Source organism: Perognathus longimembris, chromosome 2 (genome assembly GCF_023159225.1).
Source record: "Perognathus longimembris pacificus isolate PPM17 chromosome 2, ASM2315922v1, whole genome shotgun sequence".
Classification (NCBI taxonomy): Eukaryota; Metazoa; Chordata; class Mammalia; order Rodentia; family Heteromyidae; genus Perognathus; species Perognathus longimembris.
The window spans coordinates 47118769-47133570 of NC_063162.1; the positions used below are offsets into that span (position 1 = coordinate 47118769).

At 51.7% G+C, this 14802-nt stretch overlaps 1 protein-coding gene across 4 annotated transcripts in view; it reads left to right on the forward strand.

Annotated features, from left to right (window-relative positions):
- Positions 1 to 14802, forward strand: part of Cdh23 (cadherin related 23) — a 360605-nt gene that overhangs the window by 318307 nt on the left and 27496 nt on the right. For all 4 annotated transcript variants that reach the window (XM_048338969.1, XM_048338966.1, XM_048338967.1 and 1 more), the window contains exons 38-44: positions 3779 to 4000; positions 4239 to 4358; positions 5884 to 6064; positions 9939 to 10072; positions 10462 to 10671; positions 11641 to 11748; positions 13938 to 14040. In XM_048338969.1, coding sequence (XP_048194926.1) covers positions 3779 to 4000; positions 4239 to 4358; positions 5884 to 6064; positions 9939 to 10072; positions 10462 to 10671; positions 11641 to 11748; positions 13938 to 14040 — 1078 coding nt within the window. The remainder of the gene's footprint in view (positions 1 to 3778; positions 4001 to 4238; positions 4359 to 5883; positions 6065 to 9938; positions 10073 to 10461; positions 10672 to 11640; positions 11749 to 13937; positions 14041 to 14802) is intronic.

Sequence of the window (14802 nt, forward strand, 5' to 3'; positions counted from 1 at the left end):
GGGCTCTCTCCTCTGCTCTCATCTGAATTCTTGTCATTCCTCAGGGCTCCATTCCAGTCTTCTCTTACAGCATGCCTGGCCTCCCTAGAGGCCCGTCCAGTTCTTTCTGTCACACACACCCCCCCCCCACTTGGCCATCATACCAAGTCTGAGGTATCAACAATTGGTTCATTGCCTGGAGGATCTTCTGCCCTCCCAGGCTTGTTTTGTAGGAGAGTGGCCTCCTCTTGCCATGATTCTGAGTCACTGATGCAGACCAAGTGTGGAAAGACTAACCACTGTACTCATCTGTGTGACAAGTCAGAGAGAGCGAGAGCATGGGCTCCTGAGTGGAGCAAGGGCCATGACTAGAGTAGGGACTCAGGTGGCAGGAGAGGGAGGTATCACCGCTATGCCTGTTGTCCTCCAGCTGAAGCTGCCCGGGATGTCTGTGGCACCTCAGGGATCTACAGGTGACTTCCAGCTGAAGAACAGCGGACAGAGTCCAACCACGGGATAGCGTGTGATCTCTTCTAACTAGGAAAGGGGCCAAGCCAAAAAGATCAGGCATACACAAGCCCACCCCCGCCGTCCTCCACAGAAGTGAAATGGACTCCCTCCAGCCCGAGACTCTAAACACCTCCCCCATCCCTTTCACTTCCTTCCTCCTGCCGCACTGCCCAACACTGAGCCTCCTGGGGTTGCATCAGGGTGAGACACGGACATTGCCCAAGCTGTGGTCCTGAAGTAGCAACCTCAGGGCCTCTTTCCCCAACTTGGGGCAAAGCAGGAAGAGATTAGGGCAGGAAAAAGATCATTAAGCCTGACTTCCTCCTGGCTCAAAGACCAGATCAGAGGAGGTCAGACCACTGTCCCCACCCATGCCCAGGCCTGATCTCCTGGCAGGAAGGATGCAAGGGGCAACTCTGTTGGAATCCCTACTCCAAGCCCTGGCAGTTTGCATGACACCTCGACTCACTTTGAGAGAGTCTTTGTTATCTGAGATGGTGGGCCATGAGGAAGCCTGCAGGTATGGCACTGCAGGTATGTCCCTCCGGTGACACCAGGCACAGCAGGATTCAGTCTGGGTTCCTTCTAGGTACTGAGTGCTCACAGTTGCAGCCAGAACTATGCAAAGGACAAGTGGAATATGGTGGCTGTGTTTGACATCCATCACTCAGAAATAAATCCATTATAGGGAATGATGGGAAGTCACATCAATTGACAGAACACATGACAGATTTCCAGGATATTTCATCCTTGCGACGAAAGTTCAGGCTGAGCTGGGTGCTAGCAACTCACGCCTTATAATCCTAGCCACACAGGAGGTTGAGATCTGAGGATCATAGTTCAAAGTTAGCCAGAGTAAGAATGTCTTATTTCCACTTAACCACCAAAAAGCTGGAAGTGGAGCTGTGGCTCAAGTGGTAGAGAGTCTTGAGCAATAAAACTAAGGGACAGTGCCCAGGCCTTGAATTCAAGCCCCATGACTAGCACTAAAAAATAAAAATAAAATATTTCAAACAGATCCTCAGACTTAGTTACCTCTCTATACTGGGTGAGAAAGTTTGAGAAATATTGAAATAATTCATTTTCCCTCCTGGTATGCTTACTATTTTAAGAGAGATTCCTAGAAACTGTAAGATCCAAAGGACTGTATTCCTAATGGTGAGTCAGTCTGGGTGATACAGACAGCAGACCACAACCCCAGAATGTCTAAATTAGCAGAGACTTTAGAGGTCATAGCAGACCCTTTATTAACAGACAGAAATAGTCCAAAGAGGGTTTGTAATGTGTCTAAGGCCACACAGCTCCATTTCAAGGCTGCCAATCCTGCCTACTTTGGAAACAGGCATCCAACACTGGTTCCTGAAGACTGAGACAGAGCTACATGTAGATTCCAGGAATCACCATACACTCAGGGTCAGTACAGCCTTCTTGCTGCCCATCTGTCCATCCCTCCCTTGATGGTCCCAGAAACAGACAAAGCCAAAGAAAATGTCATATGCATGTTGTCTGGATTCTGCTCTTTACACCCCTGTTTTCCATCTAAAGTTCTGCAACGTGTATAACCTAGTTCAAATTGTTCACTAATAATGGCAATGCATTGGTTACTTTTGCAGAGCTGTGACCAAAACACCTCAGGGAACAAATGAATGGAGGAAAGACTTATTTTGGTTCATGGTCTTTCCAGGATCACTTGGTTCCATGCACTTGAGCAGAGAACTACATGGTGGTAGGGGAGAGGGGCTCCTCTCTTCATGGTGGACAGGAGGAGAAAAGAAGTGTCCAGGGACCAAGGTGTAACCACTTCCTCCAGCTAAACACCCCTCCCAAAGTTTCCACCACCTGCCAAACTAGTTCTACCAGCTGTGGACCAAGTTATCATCACATCAACCTGTTGGGAACAGTTTATGTTCCAACCATAGCAAGTAGTTTGCTCCCAAGGCTCATTAATGACTTGACTGAAATGGGTTTCGTAGAGGGGACTGTTTAGAGAGGGCTGGTTGAACACCCAGAGATGAGTAACCACAGTAAGAGCTAGGTGCCAGTGGCACATGCCCATAATCCTATTCAGGAAGCTGAGGTCTGAGGATCACAGTTCAAAACCAGCTTTGGCAGGAAAGTCCCTGACACTTTTATATCCAGTTAACCCCCAAAAAGCTAGACGTAGAGCTCAAGTGGTAGAGTGCTAGCCTTGAGCCAAAAAGTTAAGAGTGCCCAGGCACTGAGTTCAGGACACACACACACACACACACACACACACACACAATAGCCACACTATTACCACCACATGTCCAATGGGAAAGAAGAGGCGGTAAGGTGACCAGAGCCCAGGGAGAGCTGTAGAAAGTGGCAGAAAAAATGCAACCCCAGCTGAACTTCAGTGAGAATCAGAGGGAAGTGTCCTCTCCTACTCCTGATCTTTGCCATTTTCTCCCATTGGCCAGTCGCTGCTCCTCCCCCACCCCGAAGCAGAAAGCAAGGCAGCCCATGCAAGGTGATCTGTAGGAAAGGATGGAGAGGAAGGTAGAGCAAGGGACCAGGAAAGCCAGCATGTGGCCAACTTAGTTTACAGAGAGCCATATCATCCTTCTCTAGTTGGTTCTTAAGTGTTGATTGCTGAGTTCTGATTGGCTGAATGTTACTTACCCTCCAGTTGGCTCAAGCATCTCTAGAGGTGGCCAATTACAGGCTTACAAAAACTTCTTATAAGGAAGGTCATTTTCAGTAGGTTTTTTTTTTTCACAGCTCAACAAACTGCCCATGAAATGGCTCAAACCCAATGTCCTGCCTCTTTAAAAAGCTGGAAATATTCTATTTTCATTTACATAAACAATGGATGAATTTTAAATACTGTGTCAGACTGAGTGCCTCCTATTCTTGCATCTTACAATCTAGGAGACCCAAAAATTCACTAAGTTCCCTGGGCCAGAAAAGCTCTGGGTTAGGGTGACCATTGAAGTTCATCTCATATGCCAGTTTTAGTCACTAAATCACTATACAGTCAAGAATTCCAAGCTTGTATCTGGTCTCAGCAGTGCCATGGTTGATTAGTGATATCTGTCATGGGTATAGACAAGAGCAGTGGTGGTAGAAGCAGTTACCTACTTTGGTTTTGATGAAGTCTCTGTGCTTTCTTCCTCAGCCAGCCTGTGACTTTCCATCCCCCATGAATTCTCCCTTTGCCACCCTGTGTTAGCTCACACTGAGTGAATTCAGCCCAAGAGAACAGCTATCTGGGGACCCCCTCCCTCTAGCCCCTTGACCAAGGTATTAACCATGCTTTTCTCTCCAGGCGACCACTCATGTGTATGTGACCATCGTGGATGAGAACGACAATGCTCCCGTGTTCCAGCAGCCTCATTATGAGGTGGTGCTAGATGAGGGCCCCGCTACTGTCAACGCCAGTCTCATCACCATCCAGGCTTTGGACTTGGACGAGGGTCCCAATGGCACCATCAGCTATGCCATTATTGCGGGCAACATCATCAACACCTTCCAGATCAACAGGCACACGGTCAGCAGCTGGCAGGAGGGTCCAGGAGGAGGGTGACGCTTCTGTGAGGGGTTGGTGAGGAGCAAAGATGGAGCCTGGGAGGAACCTAAGGAGTGAACAGCTTATGTGGGCAGGGCCTCCTCTGATGTGTGTGAGGTCCCAAGGATGTCAGGGGTTGCCCCCCAGGCAGGCTATGGGGTACCCCAGACCTCTCACCTATCAACACCTTCGTTTATCCTCTGTTCCCCCACCTCCCCAGGGTGTCATTAGGGCTGTCAAGGAGCTAGACTATGAGATCAGCCATGGCCGCTACACCCTGATCGTGACTGCCACCGACCAGTGCCCCATCTTGTCCCACCGCCTCACCTCTACCACCACGGTAGGTGGGACTCAACCTCAGTGTGGAAGACTCAGAAGGTCCCAGTGGGAGAGAGGAGGGAAATGATTAATGCAGAAGGTCTGTGATCTCAGCAGCTCACCTGGAGTGGCAGTGTGGCTTTGAGGGGATAACAAGAAGTGGTTCAGTGTATTATCAAACTTATGTTCATGGAAGATTTTTTAGCAGTAACTCCTCCATAGGTATTCTTTGTTGGCCGTGGGGCTTGAACGCAGGGCCTGGGTGCTGACCATGGGCTTTTTTGCTCAAGGCTAGTGCTCTACCACTTTGAGCCACAGCTACACTTCCAGTTTTCTGTTAGTTAATTGGAGATAAGAGTCTCATCAACTTTCCAGCCCCAGCTGGCTTTGAACCACCATCCTCAGATCTCAGCCTCCTAAGTAGCTAGGATTATAGGTGTGAGCCACCAGCACCCGGCCCACATGCATTCTTAAAATGGCCTCCTGACCTAGCACCAGTGACATATCTGTAATCCTAGCTATTCAGGATGCTGAGTTCTGAGGATTGAGGTTCAAAGCCAGCCCAGGCAGGAAAGTCCTCAAGACTTTCCAATTGGCCAACAAAAACAGATTGGAGGCCTGACTCAAATGGTAGAATGCCAGCTGTGAATTAAAAATATGAGTTTAGGAAGTGGTGCTGTAGCTCAAGTGGTAGAGTGCTAGCCTTGAGCTGAAGAGCTCAATGACAGCGCCCAGGCCCAGAGTTCAAGACCCATGACCAACAAAAAAAATAAGTTAGTTTAGGGCCCTGAATTCAAGCCTCTGTTATGCGTGTGCTATTATATGTGTGCTGTTATACGCGTGTGGGTAGGCATGTATGTGGGTGGGTCCTCCTGGATGGGCACTGGTGACTTACAACTATAATCCTAGCTACTCAGGAAGCTGAGATTTGAGGATAGATGTTCAAAGCCAGCCTCGGCAGCAAAGTCTTAGGAGACTCTTAGCTCCACTTAACCAGAAAAAAAGCTAGAAGTGGAGTCGTGGCTCAACTGTAGAGTGCCAGCCTTGGGTGAAAAAGCCAAGTGAGAGAAAGGTGACCCCTTTGTACAATTACTTATTATTATTATTATTTTTTGCCAGTCCTGGCGCTTGGACTCAGGGCCTGAGCACTGTCCCTGGCTTTTTTTTTCTCAAGGCTAGCACTCTACCACTTGAGCCACAGCACCACGTCTGGCTTTTTCTATATATGTGGTGCTGAGGAATCGAACCCAGCGCTTCATGTATGCAGGGCAAGCACTCTACCACTAGGCCATATCCCCAGCCCCTTAAAGATAATTTTTAAAGAAAACAAAAGCCAAATGAAATTGAGAGGCCCTGAGTTAAAGCCCAGTACTGCTGCTGCTGCTGCAGGTGTGTGCACACACGCACACACACACACACCACACACTGCCCTCCTACATCTGTGACTCCCATTTAATTCTTATATGAGCCCCATGGAACAATGTTATCAGGCCTAGTGACTGGGCCCGGCCTAGGGATGCCCCTGCTAAGCCTGTCCATCATCTCAGGTGCTTGTAAACGTGAATGACATCAATGACAACGTGCCCACGTTTCCCCGGGATTATGAGGGGCCATTTGACGTCACCGAGGGCCAGCCAGGGCCCAGAGTGTGGACCTTCCTGGCCCATGACCGGGACTCAGGCCCCAATGGGCAGGTGGAATACAGCATCGTGAATGGCGACCCTCTGGGTGAGTGTGATCTGCACTGGGGGGGGGGGGGCTGGCAGGCAGGGACTGGCCACTGAAGGGCCTCTCTCCCCCACCCAGAAGCAGGGGAGCAGGGCTCCAGGTAGTGGGTCCCGAGGTTGTCTGATCTAGCCTTCTCTAGGCCTCCGTCTCGGTCCATACTGAATTACTGGGGAGAATCTCCCACCTCTTTTTTCACAGGAAGTAAAGAGCACACTGTGAGGTGTGGGGCTGAGACTGGTAGTCTTAGAGAGTTATGGAGCCCTGTGGGAAGCAGGAGGAAAGGCCCAGGGCAGAGGAAATGACTCGTCCTTGGCCCCCAGTGCACATGTGCTGGGCGCATCTCAGTCAGAGGGCGGAGTGCATGTGCCTGGCCTGGACTAGGCTTTCCCAGGTCACTCTTGCCCTTCCCCATGGAGTGGACATCCCGAAGGCCTGGAGAGTCAGGGGCAAGGGGCCAGCAACTGGAATGACAGGAGGGCATAGTGGGGACTGTGACAACCACAGCTCACATCATGCAGATCCCAAACAAAACAAAGGGAATCTTTTGGGTACCATCCTGATGTTTGATTGATCCTTCAACAGCTACCTGTGCTGGCCAGGGGACACAGAACAGACACCCATCCCACTATGTAGAATGTCAGGGAGCTAACTGATTAAGTAGACGGTTTTGTATGCAGGGAGATACTAGGTGCTGTGGAGACGGGTAAAATCAAACCAAGGAGTGGGATATGGAGTGCCAGAGTGATTAGGGATTTCAGATAAGGTGCCCTGTCCAATGAGGTGATAGGTGAACAAAGACCTGGACATCAGAGGAAGAGTATCCCAGACAGAGGCAACTGCAAGTGCAAAGGCCCCGAGATCAGAGTGGGCCTGTAAGCTCTTAAATAAACAAAACCACCCTGTATCTAGAATTAAACTGAGAAAGAGGATGAGGAGGAAGAGATGAAGTGGGTGGATTAGTGTCCAGTATTGAGGCTTCTTTGGGAAGATTTGACTTTTACTCAGCGAGGGGACACCACAGGGAAGGGACATGGTTTTACCCCTCTGGTTCCTGGGCTTGGAGCAGACCATGGGGAGAAAGGAACAGGAGTGGGGAAGTGGGGAGCAGTGCTATCTAGGAGTCTGGTGCAAACATTCCGGCTGGGAATGGGAAGCTGGGACCAGCTTGGAGGCAGTGAAGGTGATAAGAAAGAAGGGGACAACTCTGGCATATTTCAAAGGTGGGTGCAATGGGATGTGCTGGCTGATTGTATGAGAGAGGAAATCAGGGTTGGGCCTGAGCAGGGTGAAGATGGCTTTACGCTGGAGAGGGCATCCAGAGCAGGTGTGAGAGCTCAGGTGGAGACGGAGGTAGGGGGTTGTTTAGAAAGCGTGGAGTGCCAGAGATAGGTCTAGACTGGAAACAGGGGCAGAGGTCAGCATAGAGAGAGTGAAAGTCATAAGAGCCCCCAGGGGAAATACGGAAGGCCCAGAACCAAGCATAAAACCTGGGCTAGCCAACAATTAAGGACCTGAAAGGAAAAAAAAAAAACTGAAAACACCCCACTTCCAGATGGGCTCTTGCAAGCACCCATGGCCACACACACTGAGCCTCTGCTGTCTGCCCTCCTCAGGAGTTCAGCTGCCCCATCTGTCCCAGCTCACTTCTGGGCCCCTTTCCTGTACCCTCCCCTCCTCCCTCAACTCTCCAGGCTCCCCTACAGAGCTGTCAGGTTCTCTAGGAACCCCTGCCATAGTAAGAGTGGTGAACAAGGCCTTGTCCAGCAGCCTTGCCACAGGGGCCCATTTTCCCGATGGGAACAAGGCACGGCCGATGCCCAATCTGCCCACAGACTTGGGCAAGACTGGATGGAAGGCTGGTTTGCACTGTGTGGGCCTCTGGCCACCTACTCCCAATCCCCCAGCTGACCTTGCAGCGGTCCAGCTTGAGCCAGCTGCGTTCCCCCACCACCACCACCACCACACACACACCCTCCTGCCCCTGTGGCCTGCTTCCCTAAACCTCCCAAGGGAGGTGATTGCATCTCCCCTGGCCTGGGAGGATGGAAGGCCACCTACTGGCCCCCAGAGGGCCTGCACTAGGCTGGGAAATGTCTAGAAAGGGAATCCCCAGATCTTTGGAGAACTTGGAGCAGCAGGGTTAGGGGCTCAGGAAATCCTGCGCAGGGCAGCTTCCGCCCCTCCAGGCTGGAAGCAGGCTGGGAGCGGAAAAGTGGGTGGGAAAGCCCAGCTGTGGATAGAGAATGGAGGGGCTGTTTTGGTGTGGTCAGGGAGCTGTAGGCTCTGGAGGCAGAGAGTGGTGCAGGGGAAGTGCCAGGCAGAGAAGATTGTTGGGTTGTCCTTGCTCAGTCTATGGGCTGTGTGTCCACGAGCAAGTTAATGCCACGCTCTGGGACTGTCCTCTGAATGACAAAAGGAAAAGAGAAAGAAGTAACTTTCTCCCCAGTTCAGTTCCTGGGGGTTCACAGAGGGAACTTGTTCTCCCTTTTATACCTTCACTCATCCCCAGCCCCATCCTCCCTGCTCCAGCTGGGCTCTCACCTCCCCTCCCCGCCACCCCGGTTTATTTCACTCCTTATTTGTACCCCATAAGAGAAGTGATGTCTAGGAAAAACTCCAGTCCTGTGAGATGCACTGGGTGAGGCCCAGGGCCCAAATCTCAGTTTTATTGTTAAACTTGCTAAGGAAGTGTGGGCAAGCAGTCATCTTCCTCTGCATCTGGCTCTGTCTTCTATTCTAAAGGACAGACAGCTTCAGCTGAAGACACTGTAATCCAACCTCTTAGTCAGGTGCAGATGAGGGCTGAGCCCAGAAACAAGGTAGGAACACTCAGAAACCTCAGAGAAGCTGGGTACTGAGGGCTCATACCTATAATCCTAGCTATTTAGGAGGCTGAAATCTGAAGTTACTAAGCCAGCCCAGGCAGACAAATCCATGAGTCTCTTATCTCCAATTAACCAGCCAAAGAGCAGGGAAAGTGGAGATGTGACTCAAGTGGTGGAAGGCCAGCCTCGAGGTTTTTTTTTTTTTCTTAAAAAAACAAAGAACATGAGGTCCTGAGTTCAAGCCCTACTATTGGCAGAAAGAGAGAGAAGACAGACGAAGGAAGGAAGGAAGGAAGGAAGGAAGGAAGGAAGGAAGGAAGGAAGGAAGGAAGGAAGGAAGGAAGGAAGGAAGGAAGGGAGGAAGGAAGGAAGGAAGGAAGGGCAAGCTCAGAGGAAGGACAGTTCCATACTGGGGTGGGCTGAACAAGCACCCGTCGTCACCTGGGGCCTGTAGCTCACTATAGAGTGCCATTCCTCTGCATTAGGCTTTGTGTTTGTGTGTATTGATCCTAGGGCTTGAACGCAAGGCTACCGCTTGAGCCACGCCTCCACCTCCAGCTTTTTTGGTTGTTTATTGGAGATAAAGAGTCTCACAGACTTTCCTGCCTGGGCTGGCTTTGAACATCATCCTCAGACCCCAGCCTCCTGAGTAGCTAGGATTATAGGTGTGAGCCACTGGCACCTGGCATTAGGGAAACAACATGTAGGAGAGTTGGCACCTTACATGAAGCATCTGCCGCCACTGTTAAGTTCTGGTTCCCAGTGATTAAAAGCATGTACTCATGGCGGGGGTGGGGCACTTTCAATACAAGGATGTACCAGGTGTCAGACCTAGGCCTGCCCCGTGGCCTGGGGAGCAACATTGCAGGCACATGGGGGCATGCCTGCACTCTGGTATTGCCCTTGGAGAGAGTAGCTGGGGGCACGGAAGGCTCATATCTCAGTTATCCCCAGCCCCAGTGAGGTCACCTCACTGGCTGGAGGAATGGGGAGGCTGGTTTCACCAGTCTCCTCCATTCCTGACTGTCCTATGTCCTGATGGCTCCCAGGGGAGTTCGTGATCTCACCCGTGGAGGGGGTGCTGCGGGTCCGCAGAGATGTGGAGCTGGACCGGGAGACCACTGCCTTCTACAACCTGACCATCTGTGCTCGAGACAGGGGGGTGCCCCCACTCAGCTCCACGGTGAGTCCTGGAAACACTGTCCCCACCCCCCAGCCCGGAGAGGCCACCGGCTGCCTCTCAGACTCCTTGATGAAGGCTGGACATGGGCCTGGCAGCCATGGCTCCTCAAAGCACTCCCCCAACAGCACCCTCCACATAAGCCCTTCCCACCAGGCCTCTGCGCCAGCCCCAGCCCTCTCCTTCCACCCCTACCAGTGCCACGCTCCGTCCTCCATGTTTTCTCTTCTGCTTTCCTTCCTTTGATGTTTTTCCTTGCCTATTTTTCCACAACCACCTCGGCCTTCCCTCCTTCCATGCCTTTTCTGCCCTTTTCTATCTCCCCTGTGGCTCTTCCTCTTCCTCTCTGTTCCCCCTCCTGTTTCTCCCCTACCTCCTCTGGCTAACCCCAGATGCTGGTGGGAATTCGGGTACTGGACATCAATGACAACGACCCGGTGCTGCTGAACCTGCCCCTGAACGTCACCATCAGCGAGAACAGCCCAGTCTCCAGTTTCGTTGCTCACGTCCTAGCCAGCGACGCTGACAGTGGCTGCAATGCGCTCCTCACCTTCAACATCACCGCAGGCAACCGGGAGCGGGCCTTCTCCATCAACGCCACGGTAGGCCGTGCCCGGCCGACCCCAGGCTCTCTCCCTACAAGGAGAGGACCCTTGTTCTGTAGCTCAGGCTGGCCTCAGCCTCCCAGGAACCAGGATTATAGGCCTGTACAACCACACCCAGCTTCCCTGGAAGGTTTTCAACTCCTGTGGTTTGAAATTCCTAGGTCTAGTTCCTTGATTGGGATGAGGAAATCCTCAGTGCTAGGCATGAAATCTTGGAGTTTCCCCCAGTGAGCTAGGTTAGAGAATTCCTTAGACTAATAATCACAAGTAGAGTTTGAAGAAAAATGTAACAAGTGCCAAACAGCCGGACATAGTAAAGCATCTCTTGAAGAACAAGAGGAACTTGAGCTCCAGGCCTGAGTGGGTTATAAAACCAGACCTTGCCTTAAAAAAAAAAAGAGAGAGAAATCACAAACTGGGCGGGCTCTAGAGGCCTACCATCAACTTGACTCATGAGCAGTAATTAAACAAATGAGACAGAAAAACAACTTAATTGACTACAGCTTAGTCAATCAGTCAGCTGATTATAGCTTAATTAGTTAACTGTCAACAGGACCTCCTACAGTTGATTACAGTGGTTGAAAGAGAGGTGTGTTGGTCTACACGTAGCCCAAATCCATGGTAGCTTAAACATATCCACACAGAGGTCCCTGCACCACCCCACTTGAGGTTTTATGGGCAGAGATGAGTCCAGAGCCTCTGGGGTCATTTGGGTTGCATCAAAGCCCTCCTCTGGCCTCTTGAAGTGTCCGTGTTGGTTTGCCCCATCCTTTGGGACAGCCAGAGCTGGCATCAACCACCCTCCCCTGGCAAGACTTTGCTACTCCCCACCCCCCCGTAACCCTCATCTCTCAGGTGATTTGGGGAGGGAACCCACAGCTACTCTGGAGCTGCAGGCTGAGCATGGGGCCAGGGCCCAAAGTGGGGAACAGCTGCCGCTTGGCTCACTAGCCCTGCTCATCCCAGACAGGGGTGGTCAGGGTGAACCGGCCCCTGGACCGCGAGCGGATCCCAGACTACAAGCTGACCATTTCTGTGAAGGACAACCCGGAGAACCCCCGCATAGCCAGGAGGGTAAGCCCAGAGGGTCCTGTGGATGCCACCCCTCCCCAGGGCAGCAAGCCCAGGGCTTACATGCACAGGCTTTGCACCCAGCAAGTGCTGGGTTCAAATCCCAGTTCTAACTGTCTTTTAGGTGTGTGGCTTTGGCAAAGTAAGCTTCCATTTTTCTCTTCTGCAAAATGACTGCACCCACGCAGACTTGTGAAGCACATAGAAGCCATATATGTACCATCCTTGGCCCAGTGCCTGGCCTGTGGCAAGTGCTCCATGAAAACAGCTATTGCTTTCTTTTCTCCCGAAATCGTGGGCACCTGGACATGTGCCCAGCGGTGCCTGCTTTACAACCACACTGCACTGGCAGGTCCTATAAGGACTGCATTGTCCTGGAAAGACCAGCCAAGAGAGCTTAACTGAAAGGCAATAGGTGTTATCTGGCAAAATTCCCTTCCTGGCTAGGGTAGGCATGAGGTCACGGTGCAAAGCCCTGCCCAGGAGTCCCTGGGCCTGCTCCCCTCAACGCTACATAAGTGGCTCAGTCCAAACACTGCTCTCTCGGGGCCTCTGTTTCCTCATCGATAGCCTCCTTCAGACTACAGGTGTCATGCTGTGGCCTCCCTCACTCAGTGCTCCTCAGCTTCCTCCCTCCTCCCTGTCACCCCCCCACACACACCTTCCCCAGGCCAATGCTTTGGGGAGCTAGGTCACCCTGGAAGGAGGCAGCACTGAGTGGTAGGAACAAGGAGGCTGGGAACTGACTTGCCCCATGGCTGAGAACTCTGGTCACTCCTGCTCCCCACACTTCATTCCCGCATCTGTGAAATGGGGCTCCTCTCATCCAGGAGCCACAGGCAGTGAGAAGGAAAGCGCTGTGTGTTTGGGTGGACTCTGATGGGTGTCAGGCAGGATCTGTAGGCTGAGTGTGTGGCTCAAGCATTATAGCACCTGCTTCACAAAGTGCAAGGCTCTGAGTTCAAACATCAGTACTGACCACAGACAAAAAAAAAAAAAGATAATTTAGGTGGCGCCTCAGTGGCCCATACCCGTGATCCTAGCTCCTCAGGAGGTTGAGATCTGAGGATCCAAGTCCAAAACCAACCTGTGCAGCAAAGTTCATCCATGAGTGTTGGAATTGGTCTTTCACCTTGATGGAAGGGGCTTGATGCCCCTCCCCCAGCCCTGGGGAATGCGGTTGCAAGCTGCCCTCTCTGGGTCCGCCCTTGCACCCAGCCCCCAACCCAGCCTAGCCAGCCCAGCGCCTACCCACCCCGCCCTGGCTCGGCGCTCTCGAGTGACGATAGCTCACGGGGACCAGGTGATACCTCTCAGCCTATTGGCATCCTGGCCAAACCCCTCCCCTTGGAATCATCTCCCGTTGTCTTTGTCTCAATAAAGTTAGTTCGCTCTAAGAAGCTAACCCCGAGGCATGTGTACATCAGACTTTCGTCTATGGGTAAGGAGACGGGCATACATTCTCGGCCAGGCCTCGTGCGTGACAGGTCGGTGCTGACTTCCCCGCTTCACCCTAGCTTATCTGCGGGTCGGATGACTAGGGGAGAGGGCGCGAAAGGGAGTGTGGAAAGAAAGAAGTAAGTACCCGAGCTGGGAGAGGCTAACGAGCCCAACACATGAGACTCTCATCTTCAAATAACCATCAAAATGCTGGAAGCTTGAGCTGTGGTTCAAGTGATAGAGCACCAGCTTTAAGCTCAGGGACAGCACCCAGACCATGAATGCAATCCTAGACACACACACACACACACACACACACACACACACACACGAACTTGCCTTCCTGAATTCACACACACTCCTGAATACCTTACCAGAAGGTGCAGCAAGTGAAACACCGCCTCTGTTATCTTTACACACCTCCTGAAGGAATTGAAAGTCCCCATTTGTTCCTGGCTTATGCCATGCCATGGTAGAATTCTTGCCTAGCATGCACAAAGCCATGAGCTTCATCCACACCACTGTAAAGAAAGCCATTTTTCAGACTGGAAAATCGAGACCCAGATGGGGTTATTGCCTAAGGTCACCCAGTGAGCTGCTACCAGAGGGATTTGAATCCACATCTCTGGATTTCCACCCCCCCCCTTTTGTTTAAATCATCTGCCTGTTCTCTGAGTCCCACTTTTCATCCCTCCTATTGGGGTCCTTGGCTAGAGCTCTGCTTACAACCTGTCTCTCCCTGCCCCTCATAGGACTTTGACTTGCTGTGGGTCTCTCTCTCGGATGAGAATGACAACCATCCCCTCTTCACAGAGGGCACCTACCAGGCAGAGGTGATGGAGAATTCTCCCGCAGGTAGGTACTGTGCCCACCAAGGGGCTCCTGCTATGGCCAGGCCCTGCTGGAGCCTTGGGCATCAGGATGGCCTGTGAACCTGGAAGCATAGCCCCCAGTGGGTGTGCTGTGGCACCTGAGGGACCACTAACAAGGTGGCAGGTCTGGATGAGATCATTATGGTCACCGGTCCCCAGGGAGGAGAGAGCAACCCAATGCCCTCAAGAGGGTATTCAAGCCAAGCATCAGTAGCTCATGCCTGTAATCCTAGCTGCTCAGAAGGCTCAGGCTGGTTCAAAGCCAGCCTGGGCAGGGAAGTCTGTGAGACTTTTACATCTCTAACCACCAAAAAGCTAGAAGTAGAATTGTGGCTCAAGTGATAGAGCACCAGCCTTGAACAAAAAAATAAATAAAAAGCTAAGGAACACAGGACTGGGAATGTGGCTTAGTGGTAGAGTGCTTGCCTAGTCTGCATGAAGCCCTAGGTTCGATTCCTCAGTACCACATAAACAGAAAAGGCCAGAAGTGGTGCTGTTGCTCAAGTGGTAGAACATTAGCACAAAGAGGCTCAAGGACAGTGCCCAGGCCCTGAGTTCAAGCCCCAGTATTGGCATAAATAAATGAATAAATAGGTCATTCAAGGCAAAAGGACTACCCAGGAGGGACAGCCCACTCCTCCCTCCATGTTCACCCAACCCATTGGGTGGGAGCTCTTGGAGCCTCTGTAATCAGAGAAGGAAGTGGGGTTTCTGGGTAGCTATTATGTACTGATCAGCTTTGTCT